Consider the following 25,648-nt stretch of genomic DNA (forward strand, 5'->3'; position numbering starts at 1 on the left):
ATTTCAGTATTGACACGCAGACATTTCTTCCATCAATTCACTACCAACTTAACCCCGACGGGAAAAGAAACACAAAGCAGGAAGGAGTTTTGGGTGGCAGGTCAGCTGCTAACCTAGCTAGGGCTCCAATCTCCAACCCACAAAGCAATCAGAGAACACCCAGAGGGAAGGCAGACTCTGTGCTCTGCCAGGGGTCCCTGGCGGGAAAAAAGGAGTACCAACACCCGCCTCTATTAAGGAAGAGCCCGAGCCAGTGTGGAGGAGCAGGGAGGAGCAGGTGGGCTCTGGCAGGCAGCAGCCCGGGCACTACAGACACAGGGAAGAAGGTGAGCATACTGCATATCCCTGGGTGACGAGACAGCTGGTCTGAGGCTGAGCACCAGGCCTGGGGAGGGCAGACACCTGGGGACCAGAGACACCAGAGGAGGGTACATCAGGAAGTCTGCACCCACAGCGGGATAAGCATATGAAAACAACAAAGTTAGGGGAACTCATGTATACAGCTTAGGGTAAAGAGCCACAGGAGACTTGGAAGGAGGCAGGACCACTCTTGAAGAGAGTAACAGTGCTGCCATCAGGACTAATAGCAAGAAAGCTGACATCAGAGAGGGCCAGAAGTTTCCAGAAAATACCAAGGTAAATGACCGAGCTGGATTCGAATTCAGGTATCCCTATCCTCACCACTGGCTATCTCCTAGTAGTCTGATCATTCTCCCTCCGTCTCCTCCTCCAACCGTCTTTACCTGCTCACCAGGGAGAGACAGTGCCCTCACGGATCACACCCCTCAGCTTCCAGCAGCAGCGGGCCCACCCCAAGACAGCGATGCTCACCTCCGGTAGCTCTCCTCCTGCAGCAGGCTCCTGAGGGTCTGGAGGTCCCCCACGTAGGCTGCATCATGGAGTCTCGTGTCCTCACAGTGCTCCAGCGGATGGTCACAAAACTGCTCCCTCAGCCACTCCTTCAAATTAGGACCTGCACTGAAGAGAGGGGCTCCTGTCAGCTAAGGGAAACCATGCTGACACCAAATGGGACAGGGGTTGGGGGGGGGGGGTGCTCTCTACCTTGAGCCCTTGGTCTTCAGACTGCAGGTCTAACTAACTAAGCTCAAACGTTCCAGAATAAACCATTCCCATCCTCCAGAAACGCCCAGAGCTGAGAAAAATACAAAATGTCTCCCTTAGTGAAACAAGCACATTCCTGACACCACACCTGACAAGGGCGATGATTTTTAAAACGTGATTGGGACAGGAGGCAAGGAGTCAATCCTACTGAAAAATACAGAAGATCCTACATAAAATAGCAAGGTGCAACTTAAAATACATACCAAAAACCCACCACAATATTATTCTGTTTATCTCAAGGATGTAACAATGTCTTGATATTGGGGGGAAACAAATATTCATCGCCTGTATTACAAGAAGACACTTGCATCTGGCAAATTCAACAGGCACACAAATGCTGCTGCTTGTAACATGAATGACTACAGTGAGCCAAACTGGGCCATGACCCCACAGGAGTCACCATGCGCAACTCATGAGACCGTAACCTAAGATGGGTGTACTGTACTGAATGTAAGTTACACCTCAGTAAGGAAAATGTTAAAATATATGCATATGAACAGAAAGCCAGCTTCACATAATGAAGACTATACAACTGGAAAACAGTAAAGATTATAGAGTCAACCGTACCATGTGCTTGGACAGGGTGAGTCAATGCTAGAAAAATTTTAAATGATAAGAAATAAATTAAGTGGTTTAACAAATCTCTTCAGGGGTTTTTATGTGAGATGTGACAAAAATATTATAAAAGTCTACCTGGAAGGGCACCTGGGTGGCTCAGTCAGTTAAGCATCTGACTCTTGATCTCAGCTCAGGTCTTGATGTCAGGGTCCTGAGCCCAAGCCCCACTTTGGGCTCCATGCTGGGTGTGGAGCTCACTTTAAAAAAAAAAGTTTATGTGGAAACATGACTGAAAAAATCACGTTTTTTAGTACATATGAGAAAAAAAAGACCCAACCCATTAACAGAGCATATTATCTCTTATCAGAATAAAAAATATAACAGAATCAGTTGCCCAAAAAAGACGTTAGTATAAAGATAAATGGGTATCAAAATCTGAGGAAAGAAAGAGTAGTTGCTATAGACTGAATGTTTGTCTCCCCTAAAATATGCTGAAACTCCCCAAAGTGATGGTATTAAGAGGTAGTGACTGTGGTAAGTGATTGCACAGATCATGAGAGAAGAGCCTTCGTGAATGGGATTAGCGTCCATATAAGAGAGACCCCAGAGAGCTCCACACACCCTCCACAGGGCAGGACAAAGTAAGAACACTGCCTCCAGGAAGCAGGCCCCTGGCAGACAAAGAACATGCTGGGCCTAGGTCTTGGGACTTTCCAGCCTCCAGAGCTATGAAAAATAAGTGGTCAACAGATCTGTAAAATCAGATCCCTGTTTACAAATTATCGAGTTCTTCCCCTCACACTGGAGCCCAGAAATCAAGAGTTCTGCGGATATCATTACAGACAGGGGCTTAAGGAAAGAGTGTGACCACGAACTCCCAGCCAGTGACCAGGCACCAGTGGAAAGCACACCCCTCCACTGGGACTCCTCCGGATGATGAAGTTGCTTTTACATTCACATCAAATCTCTGAAATACCTACTGCAGACAAGGCCTGACCGCTGTACAAGAGGGGTGATGAGAAGACTTCCTTGCCCTTCAGGACTCAACAGAACACTGGCAGGTGTACACACACACACAGGTTACTTGAGCTGATCCCACATCCACGCCTGCAGCCGATTAACAGGCAGCCTCAAGGAAACCCTCAGGGCAGCCTCCACCCTGATCTTCCTTCAGTTAGTTGTTCTCCTCCACAGCAGTTATCCTACAGTTTCACCCGCCTGAGTGAAAAGGCTCAAAGCAGGGGTGAGTAAGATTGAGGAAGTGTAGCGCCAGATGGACAGGTTAAGTGGGAACCACAGACGTTTGTTAAGTTTTTCTCTGGGCCTCCCCTCTGCTGGCCTCTTTTCAACCCACTCCCTGGCCCAGCTAGGCAGTTTCCTCTACACCCAGCTCCAGATCCAAGGACACTTCGAGTTAGCATTTCTCTGATCAGCATCTCCGATGTCAACGCGATTACTTCACATAGGACTCAGACCTTACCTGGAAATCTGTGCCCCTCCATTCCTAGGCCTGCAACACTGTAAATAACGAAACAGTACTGCTCAGACAGGAGAGGTACTGCATACTGGCCAGAGCAGCCTGTGTTCCACACGACTCCCCTCTGTACTGGGAAGCCGTCATCCATCCTCCTCTCGTTCCATCTCTCTCTCACGTTCAAATGACATCCCAGACACTAAAGTCCTGATTCAAAGTATCAACCAAATTCTAGGAGAGAAGGGGCTTTGTCTGAATTGCCCTTGTTCACTGGGGTGTCTCCACCCCGGGCAAGGTCTGGTCCATAGCAGTTCCTCAAGGAAGGACTGCTGAAAGCACGGATGGAGGGATGAAAAGCGCCAAGTCCCCAACTGTCAACTCCTTGGAGGGGTAGCTATGCAAACACCCAGAGGAACGTGTGAGGTCCAGAGCACAGAAAAGCATTTGGTACACAGGGCCAATTCAGCAATGAGCACAGAGGAAATCCCACCACAGGTTAAGAAGGAACCTCCCCTGAACACAGCAAAGAACACGCTTGGCCTGCAACTTCACATCTGCTTAGTAGTTGGGTCTCGGGGTGAAAACCCTGCGTCTGATGGCTCTTCTGAGTGGTGAGCGTGAGCATTTCCAGCTGCCGGCTCTGCTGGTGGGCCACGGGCCCCTGGACATGCTGTGTCACGGACAGCTCGCTGAGAGCGCTGTTATCGCTGTCCCTTGCCTGTGCGTTTGCGGTAGCAGCCCGTCAAGCCGTGGGTGGCGGCGCGGAGAAAAGACACCTGCCGTCCTGAGGAACCGGCCTCGGGGGGGCTTCCCAGACCCCTGCGCTCAGAGCTGGATGACGACCCGTGTCCTGTTCTTAGGGTCCTATCACATTCCCACCGGTTCACAGACCGGCAGTTAGAAAGCAAGTTCCCAGCGCGACGATGTCACCGCGAGGCCGAGGAGCGGGCACACGCAGCAGCCGGGCCGCCCCGTCCGGCGTGCTGCGCTGACCCGACCCCGGCGGCAGGGCGCTGCTCCGTGGGTCTGGCCCTCCGGGGACGGGAAGGCACGGCCCCGGCCCGGGCGCAGCCACCGGGGCCCCTCGGCCAGGGCGCTGGCCCTGTCCTCTGCCGCCCCGCCCCACCCCGCGGCCCGGCGGCTGCACGCACGTTACCTGCGGGCCCCGGCCCGGCCCGCCCGTGGGGGCCGCCGCCCTCCGCCATGGGTGCCCCGGACTCGCCCAGTCCGTAGCCCTAGCCCGAGAGCGCCCCGTAGACCGGAAGCAGAGCCGCAGCGACCACTTCCGGCGCCGCGGGAAGGTGGGCCGCCTCAGGGGCGCGGCTTCCGAGGGGCGCGCCCCTCCCTCAAGGGCCTACGGGGCTCGGCGAAGGGAGCCAGCGCCTCCGCCTCCGGGCTCCAGTCGGAACTTGAGACTCGGCGACGCGGGGCGCGCGCTGTCGGAAGGCGCGCCGTGTCGGGGTCGCGCGCCGGCAGCGCGGTGGTTTCTCTGCGGGAGTGGAGGAGTCTGGGAAAACACGCTCACCTGGGGGGCGGAGCCTAACTCATCCCGAAGAGCTCTGGCTGTCCGCACCCGTCCCCGCCCTCGCAAGGGAGGCGTGGCCCTCGCGGTTGTGGGCGGGGCTGCGGGCGGGGCTGCGGGCGGGTAGCGCGGTGGTTTGGGACAGGACCGCATCCCACGCCGGTCGCATTTCGCGGTTCAGGTGATCCCGGCGCTCCTCTGTGGGCTGGAGCAGGCTCGTGAGCGCGTGGATGCGAAGATGCCGGACGTCCAGCCCTAGTCACCGCAGCAGGTTGTGCGGGCTGGGCGTCGCTGCGGTGAGCATGTATCTACGTGCTGAGAGAGGAGTGCGTTCCCTGAATCCCTTCCATGATGGGGGGGGGGGGCTTGTCTATTAAATATTGCCCAGTGCCTCACACTAAGCATTTATTGAGTAAATTAGGGAACAAAGGAATGCATCTTCCTGCACTCTCGCGCTTAAGCGTTGTCAAACGGTGTGTATAGAGTTTGCATTCTTGAGCTCGATTCCCTTGGCTGCAGAGCTGGCCGGCCCTGCGAGGGTGTTTGGTGCGGGAGGAGGGCTTTCTGCAATGCGTTCACACTCGATAAGGGCAGAGAGCTACCCCGTCAGAGGCTTGGGGGTGACGCCCTCTGTCCCACAGGGCAGGGAGCCAGGGGCGTGCCCAGCCCACCGGCCCTCCACCACAGCTGCCACAGGGAACACCCGGGAGCTTCCAAAACACCCCAGCATGAAAACAAGCCAAGCGACCATCAGCGGTGCAGTCAGTAAACAGTGTGGTCTGGCCATCAGTAAACAGTGTGGTCTGGCCATCGTGGAATGATACTCAGCCTTCAAACGGAACGGGCATCGGGTGGCTCAGTCCCTTAAGTGTCTGACTTCAGCTGGGGTCGTGATCTCAGGGTCCTGGGATGGAGCCCCTCGTTGGCCTCCCTGCTCAGTGGGGAGTCTGTGAGTGAGTGTGCCTCTCACTCTGCCCTCTGCCTGCTTGTGCTCTCATGCTCTCTCTCTCTCAAATAAATAAAATCTTAAAAAATAAAAGTAAGAATATTCTGACACCTACAACATGGATGAACCTTGAGGACATCATGCTAAGTGAAATAAGCCTGTCACAAAAGGACAAATACTGGATGATGCGACTTATATGCATCACCTGGAGAAGTCAAATTCATAGAGACAGAAAATAGCGTGGGTGCCCCAGGCTGGGGAAGGGGAGAACGGGGAGCTGTTTAAAGGACACAGAGGTTCAGTCTGAGAAAATGATAAAGTTCAGGTGATTGACCAATGTACAACAGTGTGGAGGTACTTAACTGTACACTTTTAAAAGGTTAAAATTATAAATAATAAAAAGGTTAAAGGAGTAAAGTTTATTATGTGTATCGTACAACAATTGAAAAATAAATAAAATGAAGGAAGCAAGCAAGCTAGCAAGCTTGGCCCTGCCCCATGCCTACTGTGGAGGTCCTGACACAGCTGGTCTGGGGTGTGGCCTGGGAGCCCCTGTCCCACTGGCTTCTGCTGTGCTGGCTTCCCCGGCTACCCAGCAGGCATCAGTGCCTTTGCACTCAGGGGTACATGGCCTGAGCAGAGCATCACTCTGTGCCGAGCCCTGGCCCTGAGGTTGCCCTCAGAACCCTGTTTCTTCGTGAGAAAGATCAGAGGCCCCACTTGTATGCACAGTCTCCCATTCTCCTCCAAAATGCCTGCCAACAGGGACCAACGCTGTCTATACTGGACGTGGCACTAACCCTCCTCCATGAGCCTGGTGCTGTGCCCAAAACACACAGACACCCACTAGTCTCTCCTTTCAACACCTGTGTTAAGGATCTGCTGTGACCCCACCACAGGGAGGGGGAGAGTCCCCGGCGTGGAAATCTCAGCCCTTATGCCTGAGTTGTAGGGGCAGGTAGTGACTCACAGCAGAAGCGGCAGACTCTTAGGGAACGACTCACCTGCTCCCGGGAGACCAACCTTACAGCTTTGCCCCAGACTCAGCAGGTTCCCAAACAAAGGATTCCCAGTTTTAAAACCAGTGTGGGGGGCGCCTGGGTGGCTCAGTGGGTTAAGCCTCTACCTTCGGCTCAGGTCATGATCCCAGGGGCCTGGGATCGAGTCCCGCATTGGGCTCTCTGCTCAGCAGGGAGCCTGCTTCTCCTCATCTCTCTCTCTGTCTGTCTCTCTGCCTATTTGTGATCTCTCTCTGTCAAATAAATAAAATCTTTAAAAAAAAAAAAAAACAGTTTGGGTTGGGAACCCTCCCCCCACCCCTCAGATTGCTCCCCACCAGCCTGCCTCCCACTGCCTCCCTCCCTTCCCACCAAGTTAATTTTTCCTGCTGAGCCACTCGCTGAGATCAGCCTCTGTCCCGCGGGGCTGACAATTCCTAAGCAATCCTCAGAAGTCCCACAGGTTCCTTAGCTGGACTCGTGGGGCCATTCGTACACACGCTCCAACATCCTCCCTCCTATAGCTCCCAAAACACATCCAGAACCCGGGGTCTGCCCACAGCAGGTCCTCCTGTCCCCACATCAACAGCCCAGGGGGCCATGTCCCTCCGGTTCCCCAGATGCCTCCCCGCCCCACCCACTGGGCAGCTGACGCCTGGGCTCTCTGCCAGCCTCCGCCTGCACATGGCCACGTCTATCTCTCCCCACCTGGGCTTACAGCCCCGAAAGGCTGACGCTATCTCTGCCAGCAGACCCGTGCATCCCTCGAAAGCTGCCTCTGGTCAGATGGGTACTTTGACTCTCTCGCAGGACTTGTTATTGAACAGACGGATAAAGCCATTTATTGGCCAGAACTGACAGGGTGCCTTGTCCAGGCGCTGTGCCTGGACCCTCGGGCAGGCGTGAGCCCACCCAGACCCTGCCCACAGAACCCATGGCCCAAGGCAGCAGGGGGCATGGTGGCTCCCCAGGAGGACAAGTCCACCCCCTAACACCTGAAACCTGTGAGCGTGATCTTGTTAGGAAAGTGGTCTTTTTTTTTTTTTTAATATTGTATTTATTTATTTGACAGAGATCACAAGTAAGCAGAGAGAGAGAGGAGGAAGCAGGCTCCCCGCTGAGCAGAGAGACCAATGTGGGGCTGGATCCCAGGACCCTAGGATCATGACCTGAACCAAAGGCAGAGGCTTCAACCCACTGAGCCACCCAGGCGCCCAAGGGGTCTTTAAAAAAAAAAAAAAAAGATTTTATATATTTGACAGAGAGAGACACAGCAAGAGAGGGAACACAAGCAGTAGGAGAGGGAGAGGGAGAAGCAGGCTCCCTGTTCAGGAGGATGGCTTGATCCCGGGACCCCGGGACCATGACCTGAGCTGAAGGCAGACACCCAATGACTGAGCCACCCAGGTGCCCCTGGGAAAGGGGTCTTGCAGATGTAATTATCATGTAATGATCTCAGGCACCCTGGACTCAGGCCCTAAATCCAAAAACAGGTGTGCTGATAAGAGAAAGGCATGATTTGAGACTGAGACACCCAAGAAGAAGCCACGTGAGGCAGAGACTGGAGGATGAGGCCCCAGCTAGGGGAGCCAGCGGCTATCAGGACCAGAAAGAGACTGGAAGGACGTGCAGAATCTAGCAGGGCATACACCTCAATCTGTCCCCTAAAGTGTGCGAGAATACATTTCTGTGTTTAAGCCAAGTGCACGGTAACTTTGGGGGCAGCCACAAGAAACGCATTTACCCAGGCATGGAACCAGAATCACAGACCACTGGCTGAGCCAGGGCTGTGAGCGGGACTGGGGGGCATGGAGTCAGAGAAGGGTGTGAAGTTCACCACAAAGAGACAGGAAGCGTCGGAGCCCAGGGTTAGAGGCTCCGGACCCCGGAGGAGAGACTGACAGAACCCATCCCCATGTCGCAGGGAAGTCGTCAGGGCGCAATGATGGTATCAGGTTTGGAAAGGGGCACACTGTCTGCTGTGTGCAGGGAGAAGAGAAGGATGCTGACTCTGAGGAGACCCAGGGTGACCCCCTGCCCCCGCACCAGCCAAGAGGGGGCCTAGAGATGAAGAAACACCCACCTCCCAGCGGCATCAGGCATGTGAAGGTTACATTTGTTCCTGTGAGGCCAGACCCACAGAAGCTGGTTTCAGTCGAAGAGAGTCTTCAGGGGCACCTGGGGGGGCTCAGTTGGTGAAGTGTCTGCCTTCGGCTCAAGTCATGATCTCTGGGTCATGGGATCGAGCCCTGCATCGGGCTCCCTGCTCAGGGGGAGTCTGCTTCTCCCTCTCCCTCTGCCTCTGAGGCTCCCCTGCTTGTTCTCTCCCTTGCTTCCTCTCTCTGAAAATAATTTTTTTTTTAATCTTTAAATAAAAAGTCTTCAGTTTGGTTCAGGGACAGAAAGACAGACCACCCTGGACCCAGAAGCTTCTCTGGACTCTTGCACTGTCTCTTTCACCCTGCTCATGTGTCTCTCTGTCTCTGACTCCGCCTGCCTCTGAGGCACCGTGTCTTTCTCTCTGTGTCTACTGCTCCTTGTCTCTCCTCATCGATGACTGGTGAACAAGAACTCAGCAGCTTCCAAGGACAGTGATCACGTGTCCTCTCCCAGGGAATATGGACGGGGCCCAGCAGGAAAGGCTTGTCTTTGCCTCAGGACAGCTGAGTTCGGGGGCTGGCCCACAGGCTGAGGCAGTCAGTCAGGGCACCACATGTGGCCTCCCTGCAAGCTGGGGTTCCTCGCAACGTGGCAACTGGCTTCCCAGGCAAGTGTCCAAGAGAGGGAGAGAGCCAGGTGGGAGCCACTACACTTCAGTGGTTAGAGAAGTCCCTCAGTTCTGCAGCTCAAGGGGTGCAGGGAGCCTTCCCACCTTTCAGTCAGGACCGTCAGTGTCACCTCCAGGATTGCAGGGGGCGATGGACACACATTGCTGCAACTAACTTTGGACGATTCAGTCTCTGCCTTTCCTCTGACCCCCCTGTCACTCTGTCTGTCCATCTCTGCCTCTCACCATCTCCCTGAGCCTTGGTCTGGCCCTGTCCCGATGGCTCACTCTCTCTTTGGCACCCAGACCCTCCTGCTCTCCCTCTCACAGCTCACCAGTCTCTCCTCTGCCCATGCCCCTTGGCCTTCTCTGAGCATCAGCCCCTCTGAGCGTGAGACCCTTGGTCTCACAGAGTCAGAAAGTCCAGCCTGACCCCACGTGGCCATCAGCTCAGGCAGCCACCTCCACCACAGGGCTCTCAGTTCACGTTCTTGTGACAGAATCCTGGCCAGCCAGTTGGCCAGGGTCAGGTTTCTCTGGCCCAGGGGCCCCTGCTCCAGGCCTGTATTGACTGGCAGAGCCTGACCACTTGGATAATTAAGAGTCTTGGCCGCGGTCCTTGGAGGAGGAGGTTTCCCTCCCTCACACAGTGGGTGCATGATTTGTCAGGACTTGCCATTGCAAAGGAGAGTCTCAACTCAAAGCTGCAGACAAAAAGTATCATCACCTGCGAAGCAGATGCTGCTGATGTCCTCAGGCTTTAGAACCACCATGCAGGGAGGCAAGAGAGGAAGAAGTACCTGGGCATTCCATCCCTCACCTAAGGGAGGACACACATTGTGATGGACAATGTGTGTCCATCACATAATCATTTAGGGTTCCCCAGGGACACGGAACCAACAGGATGTGCGTGTGTGTGTGCACGTGCGTGCCTGTGTTTATGTGTGCATTTCTATGTGTATGTATGTGATATATCAAGACATACACATAACACACACATTTATATACTATACACATATACACATATGCAAAAAGATTTATTTTGAGGAATTGGCTCAGATGACAGCAAAGGCTGGCAAGTCTGAAATCCAGGCTGGCAGGCTGCAAACTCAGACAGGAGCTGATGTTGTAGTCTTGAGTCCAAAATTCACAGGGCAGGCTGGCAGCCTAGAGACTCAGACAGAGTTTGTATGCTGCAGGCTTGAGGGAGAACTGCTTTTTCTCAGAGAAACCGATTTTTGCCAGTGAGGCCTTCAACTGATGAGATGAGGCCCACCCCGATTATTAAGGGCAATCTTCATGTAAAGTCCACTGATTGTAGATGCTAATCCCATTTACAAAATATCTTCCCTGCAACTCTAGACTGGCAACGCACCACATAACTTGGGGACCACAGCCTTGCCGAGTCGACATAAAATGGAACCATCGCACCCATGAAGACATCTGTAGAACAGGGCTGTCCAGGACGGGCTGGTGTTTGGGCATAGCTGACTGCTGGAACTCTAAGTTTCGCCCTTGGTCTCATCCACCTTCGGGCTTGCTTTCCTCCATGTGCAGCCTCCACGGTGACACTTTCCTGCACGTGGCAACATCACACATCATCGGCCACTTAGCTCAGCAGCTGCGGGAGAGACCACGTCTTGGCTCACATGCCATACCCATGCCCGGGAGAGCTGTGAGTGCCCTGCTGTGGGCCTCGACCCACCATGGGGGTTCCCACCAGAGCCTGGTGGTTCCCCACCCCACCCCCCCGCCAAAGAACTGGACCAAGGGGAACAGGAAAAGGGCCAGAGAAGCCAACACGCCCACAGAGCTCCTCTCTGCCATGTTGCTCACCAGTGCATTGCTTTGGTAACTTTTTCTCAGAAATCAATTTTTCTGCTGTTTGAACACAAGATAAATTTATTTTATTTTCTCAAAGGTCATAGCCAAAAAACACAGTTGCCTCAACCTTCAGCAGTCTTGATCCAGGGGACCCAGGGCCACCCCTGGACATCTCCCTGTAGCAGTGGCCGCGCTGGAGTCGTGGCCCAGGGTGTGTGCTGGCTGCTTCTGAATCCATAAAGTAACAGAAGAATGCCCTGGGTTACAATTAATAAGGATCATTGTTCCTGGATGTGAACAAAGCCGGCCTTCATTTCTTTATTTGGTGGCCCATTTGGTGAAGCAATTAAGAAGCGCCCAGGCCAACATACACACAGAGTGGTTTTCATTACATCCTGCGCATTTATTTTTCCAGAGAGAAATAGTTCTTGGGGAAATGTCCATAAAAGCAACCTTAGCGGCTGTGTGATCGTGTGTGTGCGTTTCCTGTAGGAAGTCTGTTGAGTTTAAGGCCCAGCTTTAGTACCACGGCTTAGGGAGGGAGGGGGATGGTGAAGGTCGCCCACAGCCTGGGGGATGGGGATGTCGGATGTCGTGGCCCGGGCACGGGGTGGGGGGGGGGCGCCCCTGAAGGCAGGCAGCCTGGCTGAGGGCAACACGGCCTCCATGGACTCCAGTAGCCCTCGGGAGCCGTTGGGACCTATGCCCACCCAACTGTGCTCGTTGCTTCATGTGTTCTTTAGAGACCATTCTAAGGGATCAATTTTACAAGGAATAATCAGACCCCAGATGGAAGGTCTGAGATGCAGGACAGAATGATGAGCAGATATTGGTGAATATGTGAATAAATTTGGACAAAATGTGGCTGCCTAAGCAACAACAAAGCAAATCGTGAGCTGAAAAAAGCAAGGTAAGATTAAAAGACCAGCTACTACAGCCTATCAGCTGGGGTTGTGCTTGTATTGTTGGAAGAAAGCTAAAGATAGGGATTAATCATAGGCTTTGTAAGCTGTAAGGAGTTCAAAGCAGCTAAGGTAACCATTAAAATAACAACTGTATGTTGGGCACCTGAGTGGCTCAGGTAAGCATCTGCCTTTAGCTCAGGTCATGATCTGGGGTGCTGGGGTCGAGTCCTGCATCAGGCTCCCCGCTGAGCAGGGAGTCTGCTTCTCCCTCTCCGTCTCCCCCCCCCCATGCATGCACATGCTCTCTCACTCTCTCAAATAAATAAAATCTTTTTTAAAAATAACAACCATAATTTGAAAGTTATGCTTTCAAACTAGACATATCTAGGAAAATGGTATACAAAAAAATAGGATAAAAACCTTTCCTTTTCCAAAACAAGGCAAAGAAAAAAAAAGTGAAGCTGAGAAAACACGGAAAGTGGGAAAAATAGAGCCCATGTAATAAGACCATATGGTTCATCCAAATGGAACACACTCTGCAGGTGAAAACAGAATGCCCGACAGAATGCTTACAAGAGACACAATTAAAATATGAAAATTCAGAGAGATTTAAAGGCAAAGGATGAAAACACGTCCCAAGGAGAACTCCATTAACTATCACAGTGGGTGCGAGACTTTAAAATACATCTCTTAGGAAGTGAAGAATCAAGCAGGAAAAGCATCTCCAAGAATCTGACTTCGGATAAGACAACCAACGGGCTTGACGGAACAGGCATATTACCTACAACACGGTGCCCGGGATTCCTTTCCAAAGTATACAAAACACGACAATAAGCAGTGTGGGCGAGGATGTGGGGAGATTGGACCCGGTGCCCTGCTGGTGGGACCACAAAAAGGTGCGGCTGCTGTGGAAAACAGAGCAGAGTTTCTGCAAACAGACTCCCCATATGATCCAGCAACTCCAATGCTGTGTGTGTCTCCCAAAGAACAGACACAAGCAGATTTTGCACACCCATACTCACAGCAGCTGTATTTCAAGAGCCAAAGGTGAGAGCAGCCTGGGTGTTCAAGGATGGATGAAGAGTTAAACAAAATGCGGCCCATCGGCACGAAGAAATATTTGTGAGCCTTAGGAAATGAGATCCTGACCCACAGGAAGACATGAAGCTGAAGACACCATGTCCCCTGAAACAGGCCAGCCACGGAAGGATAAGGACTACACATTTGCAGTTGCACGAGGAACCTAGAGCCGTCCCACTCACGGAGACAGAGAGCGGATGGGTGGGCGCCGGGGGCTGCGGGTGGGCTGGGGAGTCAGGATTTCATGGGGACATGAAAATATTCTGGAGATGGACTGTGATGAGCATTTACAGCACAAACGTAGTTAATGCCACTGCACTAGACACATAAAAATGATGAAAATGTGCATTTTATGTGTATTTGGCCACAATAAAAAAAAGGGGGGGATAATGACATGTCAGGTGTTGTTTGTTACACCCTAGAAAGTGAAAAATTGTTGAAAAAAACTACTTGGAGCTTTTATGAACTGGAGTACGTGTGAGGCTCAGAGGGTGGGGACCAGGCAGGGAACCTTCTCTCACCACGAAGCAGCCAAATCACAAGTCAAGAATAGGAGGACCCGGGGGTAAGGGGGTAATCTGTCAAAGAGCCAAAGGATAAATTACGATGGGCTGAGAAAATATTTGCAATGGAACCACGATAAGGTCTCCATTCAATGAAATAGTATGCAGCCATTCAAACTGTGGCGAAGAAAAGACCTGGGAAAAAGGGGGAAACGGAACAAACTGTTTATTCACAATAAGACATCAAAGTGACATTGCAATAGAAACTGTATGATCCCAAGAGCATGCATGTGTGCTTTTGTGTATGCATTGTAAATGCATAAAGAATAGATGAGATTCAGGGCACCTGGGCGGCTCAGTCGGTTAAGCCACTGCCTTCGGCTCAGGTCATGATTCCAGGGTCCTGGGATCGAGTCCTGCATCAGGCTTCTTGCTCAGTAGGGAGCCTGCTTGTCTCTGCCTCTGCCCCTCTGCCTGCTCATGCACTCACTCTCTCTCTGATAAATAAAATCTTTAAAAAAAAAAATAGAGATTGCAAAACACGTTTTAAAGAGGAGACAGCAGCAAGCGGCATGTGGGTGGTGGTTGGCTTCAGAAGGTGTGACAATGAGCCACTTCTACCTCCTTGGAGCAGCTTTCTAACTGAACAAGTATTAAGCAAGCAGAAAGCTAGAACCACAAAGGTCTTTGAGATGGAAGCAGCAGTCGCTGTCAGGGGGTCAGTCTGAAAACCGGCGCCCACCCAACTTTTAATCCACTCAGTGCCGCCACTGGCCCGAAGCCCGTCACACACGGTCAACGAAGGTATTGGTGGTCAGGGAAGGACACTGGCATCACCGCCCCTGCCCTGCCTCCCTAGGTGGCAGCACCCTGGGTGGGGGCAGCGTGGATCTTCCCTGGAGTTGATGAGGCATGTTCTGCTCAGTCTGCAGTGCCCCCCACCCCGTCCCATATCCCCCCAAACCCCAGTCCTCGGGCTCTTTCCGATTCTGGACACACCCCTAGGAGAACCTCAGCAGCCTGGTGCCTGCTCAGTCGAGGGGAAGGTGGCCACATCTGGAGCCCCCCAGTGCACCCGTTCCAGAAAATGGAGCCTGAAGCTGTGACCTCAAGAGGTGGTTTTGCTGGGCTCGGGGGAAATGCCACCCGAAGGACCAGTCATGGCAGAAGCTGGTCTGGGAGGGGAGGAAAATCCCACTCACAAAGGGAGATTTCTGGGGGGTGTCCTGAAGGGGGAGGAGTCCCAAACCAGAGACTGTCTCCTCCCCTAGTTCAGGGGAGGTTCATTATAAAGATTAATGGTGATATAAAACGGATGTTTTTTCAGGGCGCCTGGGTGGCTCAGTGGGTTAAAGCCTCTGCCTTCAGCTCAGGTCATGATCTCAGGGTCCTGGGATCGAGCCCCACATTGGGCTCTCTGCTCAGCAGGGAGCCTGCTTCCCCCTTCTCTCTCTCTGTCTACTTGTGATCTCTGTCAAATAAATAAACAAAATCTTTAAAAAAAAAAAAAAGAATACGGAAGTTTTTTAAAAACATGACCGACATAAAGATGTGTAGCACACAATTCAGAAATCACACACGGTACTGTTTACCATCAGTTCCATACAATCAGCCCCAGAAAAGGCTCTTGTTGAGTTTGCTGAATGCCTGTCCCATAGCCAGAGGCTGCGATTCCCAAGTGTGGTTGTGCTGTGAATGTGGGCTGGTGCTTTCATTCCTTTCTTTCCTAAGCAAGAGCAGAGCGAGGTCGGAAAGACCCGGGAACAGGGACTGCATGCCCTGTGGTGACACAAGCAGGCTCCTTGCTGGGCTGAAAGGTAGTTTTGAATCCGGGAAGGCATCCCTGCATGTGTCTGTACTGTCCACAGGTGATAGAGAGGGAGAACATCCCAAGCCAGCATGCACCGTCACCGTCCGTGGGACCAGACTCCCGCTGGGGCTGAAGGGGACAGGACTGGACCAGTCGCAGGAGAGAGATGAGCCATCGGGCTACGACGAGCCTCAGGGGCTCTGACAAGCAGAAAATGTGGAAGGTCACTAAGTGATGTGTTTTCAGGATCGACTGCCTTTGTTTTTACTGTAAGTTCTCCCCAAAATTCCTGAAGGGTAACCCTCGCAGGACCGAGCAGCTCCAGCCCACCCTGTGCGAGCGACCTGGGGTGTCACCATCTGGGGGTCTGTGAGCAGCCTGGAGGGGCAGGAGGCGCCCCATGGCTAAGGGGATGGATAGTGAGGGGAACCCCAACACGCATGGTCCACCTCACCCCAGAGACCACCTTGCCCCTTACAAACTGTGACCTTCCTCATCCTGCCACAGAAGGACCCAGGCCTTTTAGCCCCACACGGCTGTCGGGGCAGCTGTAAAGACAGGGACACACAAACGGTTTTGCAGGAGATGAGCCAGGCCTGGTGTGCAGGCCCCATGGGACAGCAGGGGCAATGGGGCCAGGGCAGCTGGGGACACGGGGCGGGGTGGGGGGGGCATGCACAGCGCCTCAGGCTGCCCCAGCCAAGTCCATGGCCAAGGCTCTGATTTCACAACTATCTGAATGAGCTGCACACTTAAAATCTGTGGTTTGGGAGTTTTTCTTTGAATGTTCTATTTTTAAATGCATCCCCATGTTTGTATTGAAACTGCCCCAAAGGCACTTGCCTTCAGAGCCATAATCCCTGGAAAGGGAAAACCCACCAGAAGCAGGCAGCTCTGCCGGGCTCCAGGGGTGCGTACTGGACGGGGAGGGGAGTGAGGCCAGCTCTGGGTTGGGTCCAGCCACACAGGGGCCCAGTACGAGTCCCCCGGTGCTCACATTACAACTTGGGCCTTTGTGAGCCCTTCCTCCACAGAAATTACTAAAAATTCTATTATACAACTGTGTCGATATATTAATAGCATCTATTAAAACATCTACTCTGACCTAGAAGTTCGCTCTACTTTCTGATTATAGAAGAAGTGAAAACACATTGTTGGGTCCCTACAGTACTGGAGGCACCTAGCAGCCGGGGGCCCTCGAGTGGCTGGGCCGAGTGCCAAGGGCCACCCTGGGGATGGGGTCTGGAGCAGGGCATCCGGCAGCAGCCCCTTCCCGAAGGCTCCCCGAGGCCCTGGGACAGCCACGCTCATTGCAGCTCACCCCTGGCCCATTTACCCCAAAGGTGCCAGGGACTCAGAGCCGGAAGCGGCCAGTAACTTGCTCCTACAGCTTCGGTTTCCCATCTGTAAAGTGGGTAGAAGGGCTGTCCCCCAGCCCTGGAAAGGCTCATGTGGCAAAGTGGGAGCGAAGGATCTTTGTACATAGTTCCCCACCAGGAGGGGTCTTTTTTCCTGAAGCCCCCCCAAAACAGCAGAGGGGCATCTGGGGCATTTCTAGCCCTGACTGAGGTTCAAAGCGCTGAAAACCTACAGGGCCCCTGCAGCCAACCCAGGCCCCCAGCCAGTGCCGGGCAGGCATGTGACCGCAAAGGCCGCGGCTGCCCCACGGTTTAAACGACAATCCCAGAAGGCTCTCCAATAGGCCGCTTGCAAGGGGGGCAGGAAAACCAGCAAAAGCATTTGTCCAGATCAGTACCTGCTCCAGGAGAGGCATATCTAGTCCCCAAACTGCATGGAACGTCCCCTTGGCTTCCCGGGGCCCAGAAGAAGGTCCCAGAAGGTAGCGTCTGTTCAGGGGCGAACAGGGACAGGAACCTCCTCCAGCTGGAGGAGGGCACACTGTATGCAGTGCGAGGGGCCTCACAGAGGCAGCGACGACAGCCAGGCTAGGCTGGGGGGCTCCTGAAGCTCAAGCCCGTGAACATGTTGGGTCAGCCGCTAGGCCAGTTAAGGGGCTGGGCAGGAGACCTGGGATGGTGGGGTGGTTTATTGCTTATCGGGGTAGGCAAAGCCAGGTAGTAGCCATGGGGGCAACCAGTGGAATCCTCAGCAGTACCCCTGAGAACTGGTTGACCAGTTCTGCTTGTACACCTCCTGTGATGGGGAGCTCACTATCTACCTAGACCATCTACATCATCTTGGAACCATCCTGTATGAGAGGAGACTCCTTCTTTATTCAGACCCAAGGTCTATCACTCCAAATTTCTCACCCATGAGTCAGTCCTACAGCCACAGAGTACAGCTTCCTCCTCCCCCTCTCCAGACCTTGTATTTGAAGACAACGGTCATGTCTGTTTCAGCTTTCTACTGGATCAGGAAAATATTCCCGTCTTTAATTTTGAGAAGGACTTCCAAGATACCCTTTAAAAGAACTGGACAATTCACACCACTATATCCTCAACCACACCGTGTATTAATATAATCTAACTTTCACCAGCTGAAAACTATGCAGGTGTGGTATGAACAGAGATCAGAACAGCAGGCAGTATCTGTGTGGAGCGTACTGTGGGCCGACTGTCTATTTTTGTGCTCTACAACCAGTAATGCAACTACCCTCTGACAACACACCATAAAGCAGGCGCCCCGCAGACTGACCCAAACACAGGAAAGTGAGGCAAGCCACTTGTCCAGTCACAAGCTAGTACCTGCGGCGTCCACAGGCCGAGGGCAGGCCCCCTGACCAGGATTCCCACCCAGGTAACTACTGTCTGTCTGGATTCCAGACTCCCGGCCATGTTGTTTCCCCACTGTAAGGTTAAACACAGGTCTCATGCACTTCTTCTGAGAACTCTATCCTTGTTCCGTCATCCAACTGCGTCTAAGTATTTTTCTTACTATTAGAAGTCTGTCTACTATGACTATTACCTCCGCTAGAGATGTTGAAATACTTCTCCCAGTGGGACATCATTTTTTTTTTTTCTTTTTTAACCTTTGCTTGGCTAGAAGCGTTTAATTCTTATGAGCTTATTGTTGATTTTTTTTCACCTATGGCTTCTGAAAACTATGTCTATTTTAGAAAGTTCTTCTTCACTCCAAAACACATTTAGCATTCACTCTGCTCTCTCCTAGGTGCTTTGTTCCTATATATTACCTCTCACAAAATAAAAGTATAATAACATAAATGTATTAGCATGTCAATAAATAAAACATATCTACAAATATAAATACAAAATGTTCTTCAATCATTCTAGTATTCTCATATTTTTTAAGTTCTTTAATTTTGGGGGAACTTGTTTTTATATGTGGTAAGAGGCAAGAATATAACTTCATTTTTGCCATATGTATGACCATATGCTCCAATATCATATATTTGGACAACAATCTGAAATGCTTCTCCTTTGAAATACCATGTTTATCCGACACTAAATTCCCAATTTATATATCTAGTCAGAAGTTGATTAATGCTGTTTCAATAACTTGCATTTTTTTTCTTAGGATTTTATTTATTTATTTGAGAGACAGTGAGCACAAGCAGGCAGAAGGGTAGAGGGAAAAGCAGGCTCCCTGCCCAATAGAGAGCCCCACAAAGGGTTCAATCCTGGGACCCTGGGATCATGACCTGAGCTGAAAGCAGATGCTTAACTTACTGAGCCACTCAGGTGCCCCAGAAAGGGTAAGTTTCTTTCTTTCTTTTTTTTTTTTTTTTTTAAGATTTTATTTATTTATTTGACAGAGAGAGATCACAAGTAGGCAGAGAGGCAGGCACAGAGAGAGAGAAGGAAGCAGGCTCCCCACGGAGCAGAGAGCCCAATGCGGGACTCGATCCCAGGACCCCGAGATCATGACCTGAGCCGAAGGCAGCGGCTTAACCCACTGAGCCACCCAGGCGCCCCGAAAGGGTACGTTTCTTAAAAAAAAACAAATTAAAAAAAAAATCATTCTTACACATAACCTTGTCACCAGGGTGTCCTGCTGGGCTCTAAGGGATCCTGGACTAGCAGGCAGTGGCACAGGTCCAGCCAGGCTTCACGTCCTCCAGTGCCTCCCAAGATCGAAGCACCTGGCTTCTTCAGAGAACAACGGTGGCCATGGTGGGGTGGGGAGGTTTCCACTGATGCTCCCGCCCATCACATTCCAAGTGTGGTACCGCCTGGACATCCGTGTCCTCACGGTTCTTCCTGTCATCTTTCACCGAGTCAGGGCTGGCCCAGCTTCATGTTCCCATGTCCTGAGTTGATGCTTCATCACTTGGGGCCTGCCCACTTGTTCACACCAGTTGTGAATTACAGAGCCACTTCCCCCAGCTTTGTCCAGATCATCAGGAAAGACGTCAGAGAGAACAGACCCACCAGGAATTTGCTTCAGGGCAATATCGGTTCATAGACAGGAGCCTTTATGGCAAGGTCCTTCCACCAGCGATGAAGGCAAACACACTCCCACGTCTGCCCACAGAGAAGCAGAAACCTTGCCAGGTGTCCGAGGTCTTGAGAGCACATCCTCCCAATCCAGCTTACTAACTTCAGCAGTGGACCCTGTTGTGCGTCACACAGCGCTCCGTGAGCACCCGAGCGCCCTTGCTTCCTCTTGGCAGCCACACTCCACCAGGCATGACAGGTTTCCAATAGGAAGAGGGGCATGTCGTCTGCTGTCCAAATTGTGGGTGCAGGTGGGAGGGGGATGCTGTTAAATTCTCACTTTGAGAGCTGCACGTGCCCTGAGCAGATCAAGATGGTCACCACCCTCCAGGGGCCTGCCAGCACCCCCGGAGCCTGGGCGGGGACTGTAAGCACCGCAAGTGCCCACACCAATGACCTGGCACAGAGTCCTGCACACACCAGCTGGTGTCGTCCTGTAGAATACTGGCCTTGATGGAGGTTTTGGTGGGGAAACCTAACTGCTCTATCGTGGTGACAGCAGCATCACAGAGCTGTTCCTGAGACCTGCACGGAGACGTAAGAGAACCACAGAGGCCAGCAGAGGCGCTGGGAGGTCCAGTGTGCTGGCCCCACTGTTCCACCCCTCCCGACAGGCTGGCAGGAGGCACTGGGGTCTCAGGAAAGAGCAGCAGGCGCTGGGACCACAGGTGTTTACAGAGCCCCACCACCTCCCCGCCCACCTCACTGGGCCCAGCTTCCTTATGGTTCATGGACTGCACTGTCTGAACCCCGTTTTCTTACCAGGATGACCACTTGCCTGGTTTAAGAAGCTGATCATCAATCTAGAACTCAGCTCTAAATACGGCTTAAAAAGGTTACAGTTTAAAAACCATTCACATTTCCCTTCTCTAGCCAAATTAAAAAAAAAAAAAAAAAGTCCTTCCCAATCTTCCTTCATGAAAACCCCCAAAACAAGCAAACAGGGCCTCACTTCTGCTCCACTGTGAGGCTGGTAAAACTACACATACCAAGACACCTTTTGGGAAAATAGAAAAGGTTTATATAAAGTGCATCGTGAGACCGTTCAACTCAGAGCCCGAGGGTATCACACAAGTCCTCTCTGGTCCTGACGGGGCACTCCCGCCTCCCACCTCCTGCCCTCGAGGCTGTGGCTGGCTCCTGGGGAGGCATCGCTGGGTACGCATGGAAGATCCTGGAGCTGGGCGCACTCTCGCAGCGGGCACGCCGACATATGGTCTTGTGCATGGCCTCCACTGAAGCCGATGCTCGTGGAAACTCCTGCAGCTGGTCATGCCAAGCCTGTGACCATGGACATCTGCGTGTTCGCACACAGGTTGGTCTAGCCCCGCTGCCCTTGATCCACTCGTGTGCCCTGACCCTGCGCGCCAAGAGCAGATAGACGCAGTCAGCTCGGCACAGTGCAGACAAGGAAGGCAAGCACCTCTGGGGCGCCTGTCGGGACGCAGGGTGGGACTCCAGACCACCCAACATCCCAAACACACTCCATGTCACTGAGTGACATCATCTCTCGTCACCAACCTGTCACCAGTATTTGTTTAAATTGCTTATTGAAAAGAAAAATAAGCATGACTATCAAAGCAGAAAGTTCACATTTTAGTCCTGAATTTTTTCCCCAAAGGTTTACACGTTTTTCTTTGAATATAAATTAATGTCAGCTCTACTTTTAGATTAAAATTCCGCAGTGAGATCCCATACTTTCTGGAAAGGTCCAAGCCAAAGCAGAGCTAAAGGCTTAATAACCCCCTTGCATACTTTCTCAAAGTAACAGATAATATCAGGACTTAATGTGTCTCTGATACCATAATCATCACAGAGACTGTCTAAAACTTCATGAGTGACCTTGAAATTTCTGACAAATGCTTATCAGTCTTATAAAGCTTTAATTTATACAGAACATGGATAAGTGTCATGATAGGAATGAAAAGATAAATTTCCCTGAACTTTCTTCACAAGAAAAATAAAATATACATGTGAAAATACAAAAATCCAAATGCTTATATTTTCTCTAGCTGTGAACTGAATTGTGCAACCCATACACTTATAGAAAAAATATGTGACTGTTTTTAATGATTTATGTGTAAAATAAAAATAAATTTTATGATACAATTCGATAAACTACTTCATACAAAATTTTACTCACATAAAATGTATGCAATTTTTTTTTGCAGTGCAAAAATCCTATTCGTATGTACAAATTCATAAAAGGCAAACACATCTTGAAGCAAAACCGTCCATTTAGGGTTATGTCTAAGTCATTCAAATCCGAAGGAGAGAGACAAGTACATGGGGGACTTGTTAACGGACACCCTCCCGCCTCCAATAATGCATTTAGTACAATCTGATCAGTTTTACAGTGCAGCGTAGAAATGACCAAGTGACCAATGTGTCAAAACAGCAGAGTTTTATAATCTGATCTTAAACTGATTCAGCTTGGTAAAATCACATAACCACCTCAGAAAAGGGTTTCTTTTGGAAATGACAGTAAGGAAACCTAATCTGTGCATTTGTGCTAAGACTTAAAGAAGAAGAACTTTCTCAGGCAATTCTAACATTTAAATGGCACTGCATGGTTCACACCGTATGTGTCTAGAAATAATAGCATCAGGACCCAGACCATATGAACCGTATGCCTCCAAACACTGAAATCCTTTATATACAAACTTCAGACTTTTTTTAGTATTTACAATTATCAAATGTGAGTGAAAAACTTAATATAAACCACATTCTAAAAAAAGTTGCTTTACAAAATAATTTCCCAAAAAATGGTAACATCAAAAAAATGTTGTAAATTGGTGTGTCCCCTGAAGTATTCCTTCAGCTGTTTGCCTTGAGCTACAGGCCTCTCTAGAAAGCACATCTACAGGAAGGACCAGGAAAGACATCGAGGCCTCGGGCACAGGCAAATACAGGCCCAGAGCAGCTCACTGCTACCTACGTGGGGAAAATCCTGGGGCCGAATGTCCATGAAGGACATACTGAAATCTCCTAAATATATGAACTTTAAGGCTGCAAACACAAGCAAGAGGCCATAGGGACGAATGAGAAAATGACAAAAAGGTATACACAGATGCAAAGAGCTTTAAGAAAAAAAACTCAGGTGTATCTTGTAAAGATAGAGACTGAAATGAACCCTTTCCAAGGGGAAATGAACTCAAAACAGAGCGGACTCATGGTCAGGCCCCATTTCTGTTTGTAAGTGCCGTCAGAAGGCAGCCACCCTTCACTCTACTCCCTTCAGGTTCCTGTCACCAGCCCTAAAACCTGAAACCGAGGACACAGCTTCCTCACGTGCCACCTCCACTCACCTGCTGGCGACTTCTGGCATGGCCCTAAGCACGACTGGCCGCGCAGAGACGCAGAGAACACGTCCACACGGCAGGCAACACCCCCACTGGAGGACGGGGACAGAACATGGCCCTCAACACATGGATGTGCCTGCGTTTTCAGAGCTCTGCACCTTGGAGGGAGGACACGGAAAGCTTCATTTTCTCAGAAAACTGAACTGAGAGAGTGTTGACGTTCTATCTTCCTTTTTATTTTCAGACTGAGGAGGACTTCCAGCTTTGGAAACATGTTAGCTTCACCTTCTTGAGCTCAGGTTGATGCTGTAGACCATTTTCTGAATCTTCTCCTCGTTCTTCAGGATGTTGGCCTTCACGGCACAGATCTTGTCCTGCTGGTCTTTGATCAGCTGCTCCAGCTCAGCCAGCTCGGCCTTCAGGGGCTCAACCGCACCATCTGTGATACTGGTGGGACACAACACAGGGGCTCGTGAGCGCCGGGCTCAGCTTAGAGCTGTTTTTTATTTTGATTTCTTTAAAGATTTTATTTATTCAGTGAGAGAGAGAGAGAGAATAAAAGGGGAGAATGTCAGAAGGAGAAGCAGACTCCCCACAGAGCCGGAAGCCTGATGCGGGACTCAATCCTAGGACTCCAAGATCATGACCTGAGCTGAAGGCAGACGCTCAACCAACTGAGCTATCCAGGCACCCTAGAGCGGCTTCTTGATTGAAACAATCAAAGATGACAAAAGTTAAGTTATTCACAGCATCCAAAGAAAAAGGGTAAAAATATAAACACTCAGATAAGAATATAAAGGGATGAGGTCCTCACACCTGGGAAAAACACTATTTTACCCTCCCACAGCCAAATGTAAAGTCAAACATGCCAATCTACTAAGCGGCATCCTCTTTCTAAAGCCTCACGTTGGGGCGCCTGGGTGACTCAGTGGATTAAGCCGCTGCCTTCAACTCAGGTCATGATCTCAGGGTCCTGGGATCCGGTCCCGCATCGAGCTCTCTGCTCAGCAGGGAGCTTGCTTCCCTCTCTCTCTCTCTCTGGCTGCCTCTCTGTCTACTTGTGATTTCTCTCTGTCAAATAAATAAATCTTTAAAAAAAAAACAAAAACAAAAAAAAAAAATAAAGCCTCACGTCACATACAGCAGAGAGCCCTGGGACGGCAGGGAGGGGAGCAGCGCGGCTACCAACAAGGGCCATGGCCCCGGCAGCCCAACATGAACCCCACCTTCCCCCAAGCAGGTTCGTCCAACCACCAGGGCTTCCCTACCCAGGCCCCTCCAATTCACAAGTTCCAGGCATGAGGCCTCTCAGTGCCGGGTTACCTGCCAGGAAAAATCTAGAACATATTTGGGAAAGCAAAGATCAAACTGGCCTCTCCTTTAGTTTTTTTAAATATGTAAATACAAAATAAGTACAAAAATGAGTGATGGGGACACCTGGATGGCTTAGTCAGTTGAACATCTGCCTTCGGCTCAGGTCATGGTCTCAGGGTTCTGGGATCAAGCCCCGAGTCAGGCTCCCTGCTCGGAGAGAAGTCTGCATCTCACTTTCCCTCTGTCCTTCCCCCTGCTCTCTCTCTCTCTCTAATTAATAAAAATCTTTAAAAAGACTCTATATAAAAAACAAACAAAACAAACGAAGAGTGACGATTTCCAACCATCCTACCACAAAGCAAACTCAGGTTCTTTCAGGAAGAAGCATCTGCATGCTACCTCTTAGACCTAAAATCAGCTGTAGGAAGGGCCGACAAATCACCATGCTGGGCTCGGCACCAAAAAGTTCTCGGAGATTTCCTAACTCTTCTAATGCTGGACATTTAAACTTTTAAGGGCTTTTTAGGAGTAAGCAGGCTGATAATAAAGACAGCAGCTTTCTTATCACACAGCATTTTATCGCCAGGCTTGCAGACGAGCACTGGGTCCACTCAGGTCGTTTCTGGACAACAACAAGTAATAAAGTGTCATGCATTCCAGATTCCCTGATTATAAACATAGAACATCAAACATTTCCCTAAAATAAATATCTTTTTAGTAGCCATTATATTTCCTTTATAGTAGCAATTTCAGAATGGGCTCACCAGCATTTATTTCTTTTCAGAGTAAAAAATTAAAATACTTTCGAAGTACCAACAGTTACCAAACTTTGGGGATTTTGGTAAGACACATAAAACAATAATTCCCATACTGCAAAGTTCCCCGTATTGTTTACTGCCTGTACCACTTGTGTGTGAACGTTAATGCCATAACTCCTCAAGGCTGCAAAGGTGTGCCCTGTGCCATACAAATGCAGAAGGAAAACACTTCCTTGGGGTGGGGGGTGGGGGATAGAGGGGTAGGGAGATTCCTTGGGAGGCATCCCCCTGGGCTCCCTGAGCCTCCACCCCCACCCACCTCTGCTTCTTCTGCACAGCCTTGCCCCTGG

The 25,648-nt window shown here is 50.9% G+C and overlaps 2 protein-coding genes across 10 annotated transcripts in view; both read right to left on the minus strand.

Annotated features, from left to right (window-relative positions):
• ASB1 (ankyrin repeat and SOCS box containing 1) overlaps positions 1 to 14,220 on the minus strand; it is a 34,382-nt gene extending 20,162 nt beyond the window's left edge. For 2 of the 4 annotated variants that reach the window (XR_014300610.1, XM_082690979.1), the window contains exons 1-2: positions 4,311 to 4,650; positions 832 to 973 (exon numbers count right to left, since the gene is read on the minus strand). Coding sequence is in view for 2 of the 4 variants with exons in the window: in XM_082690979.1 (XP_082547105.1) it covers positions 832 to 973; positions 4,311 to 4,359 (191 nt within the window). In the remaining 2 variants the exon portion in view is untranslated. Of the gene's footprint in view, positions 1 to 831; positions 974 to 4,310; positions 4,659 to 14,045 lie in introns of those variants that run through there. The other 2 variants (XM_082690981.1, XM_082690980.1) reach the window with 2 other exon arrangements.
• TRAF3IP1 (TRAF3 interacting protein 1) overlaps positions 10,406 to 25,648 on the minus strand; it is a 68,680-nt gene continuing 53,437 nt past the window's right edge. For 4 of the 6 annotated variants that reach the window (XM_082690967.1, XM_082690968.1, XM_082690970.1 and 1 more), the window contains one exon: positions 21,502 to 23,673. In XM_082690967.1, coding sequence (XP_082547093.1) covers positions 23,508 to 23,673 — 166 coding nt within the window. In that variant the 3' untranslated portion in view covers positions 21,502 to 23,507. Of the gene's footprint in view, positions 11,009 to 21,501; positions 23,674 to 25,648 lie in introns of those variants that run through there. The other 2 variants (XR_014300608.1, XR_014300609.1) reach the window with 2 other exon arrangements.

Source organism: Mustela nivalis (genome assembly GCF_964662115.1).
Source record: "Mustela nivalis genome assembly, chromosome: 11".
NCBI lineage: Eukaryota > Metazoa > Chordata > Mammalia > Carnivora > Mustelidae > Mustela > Mustela nivalis.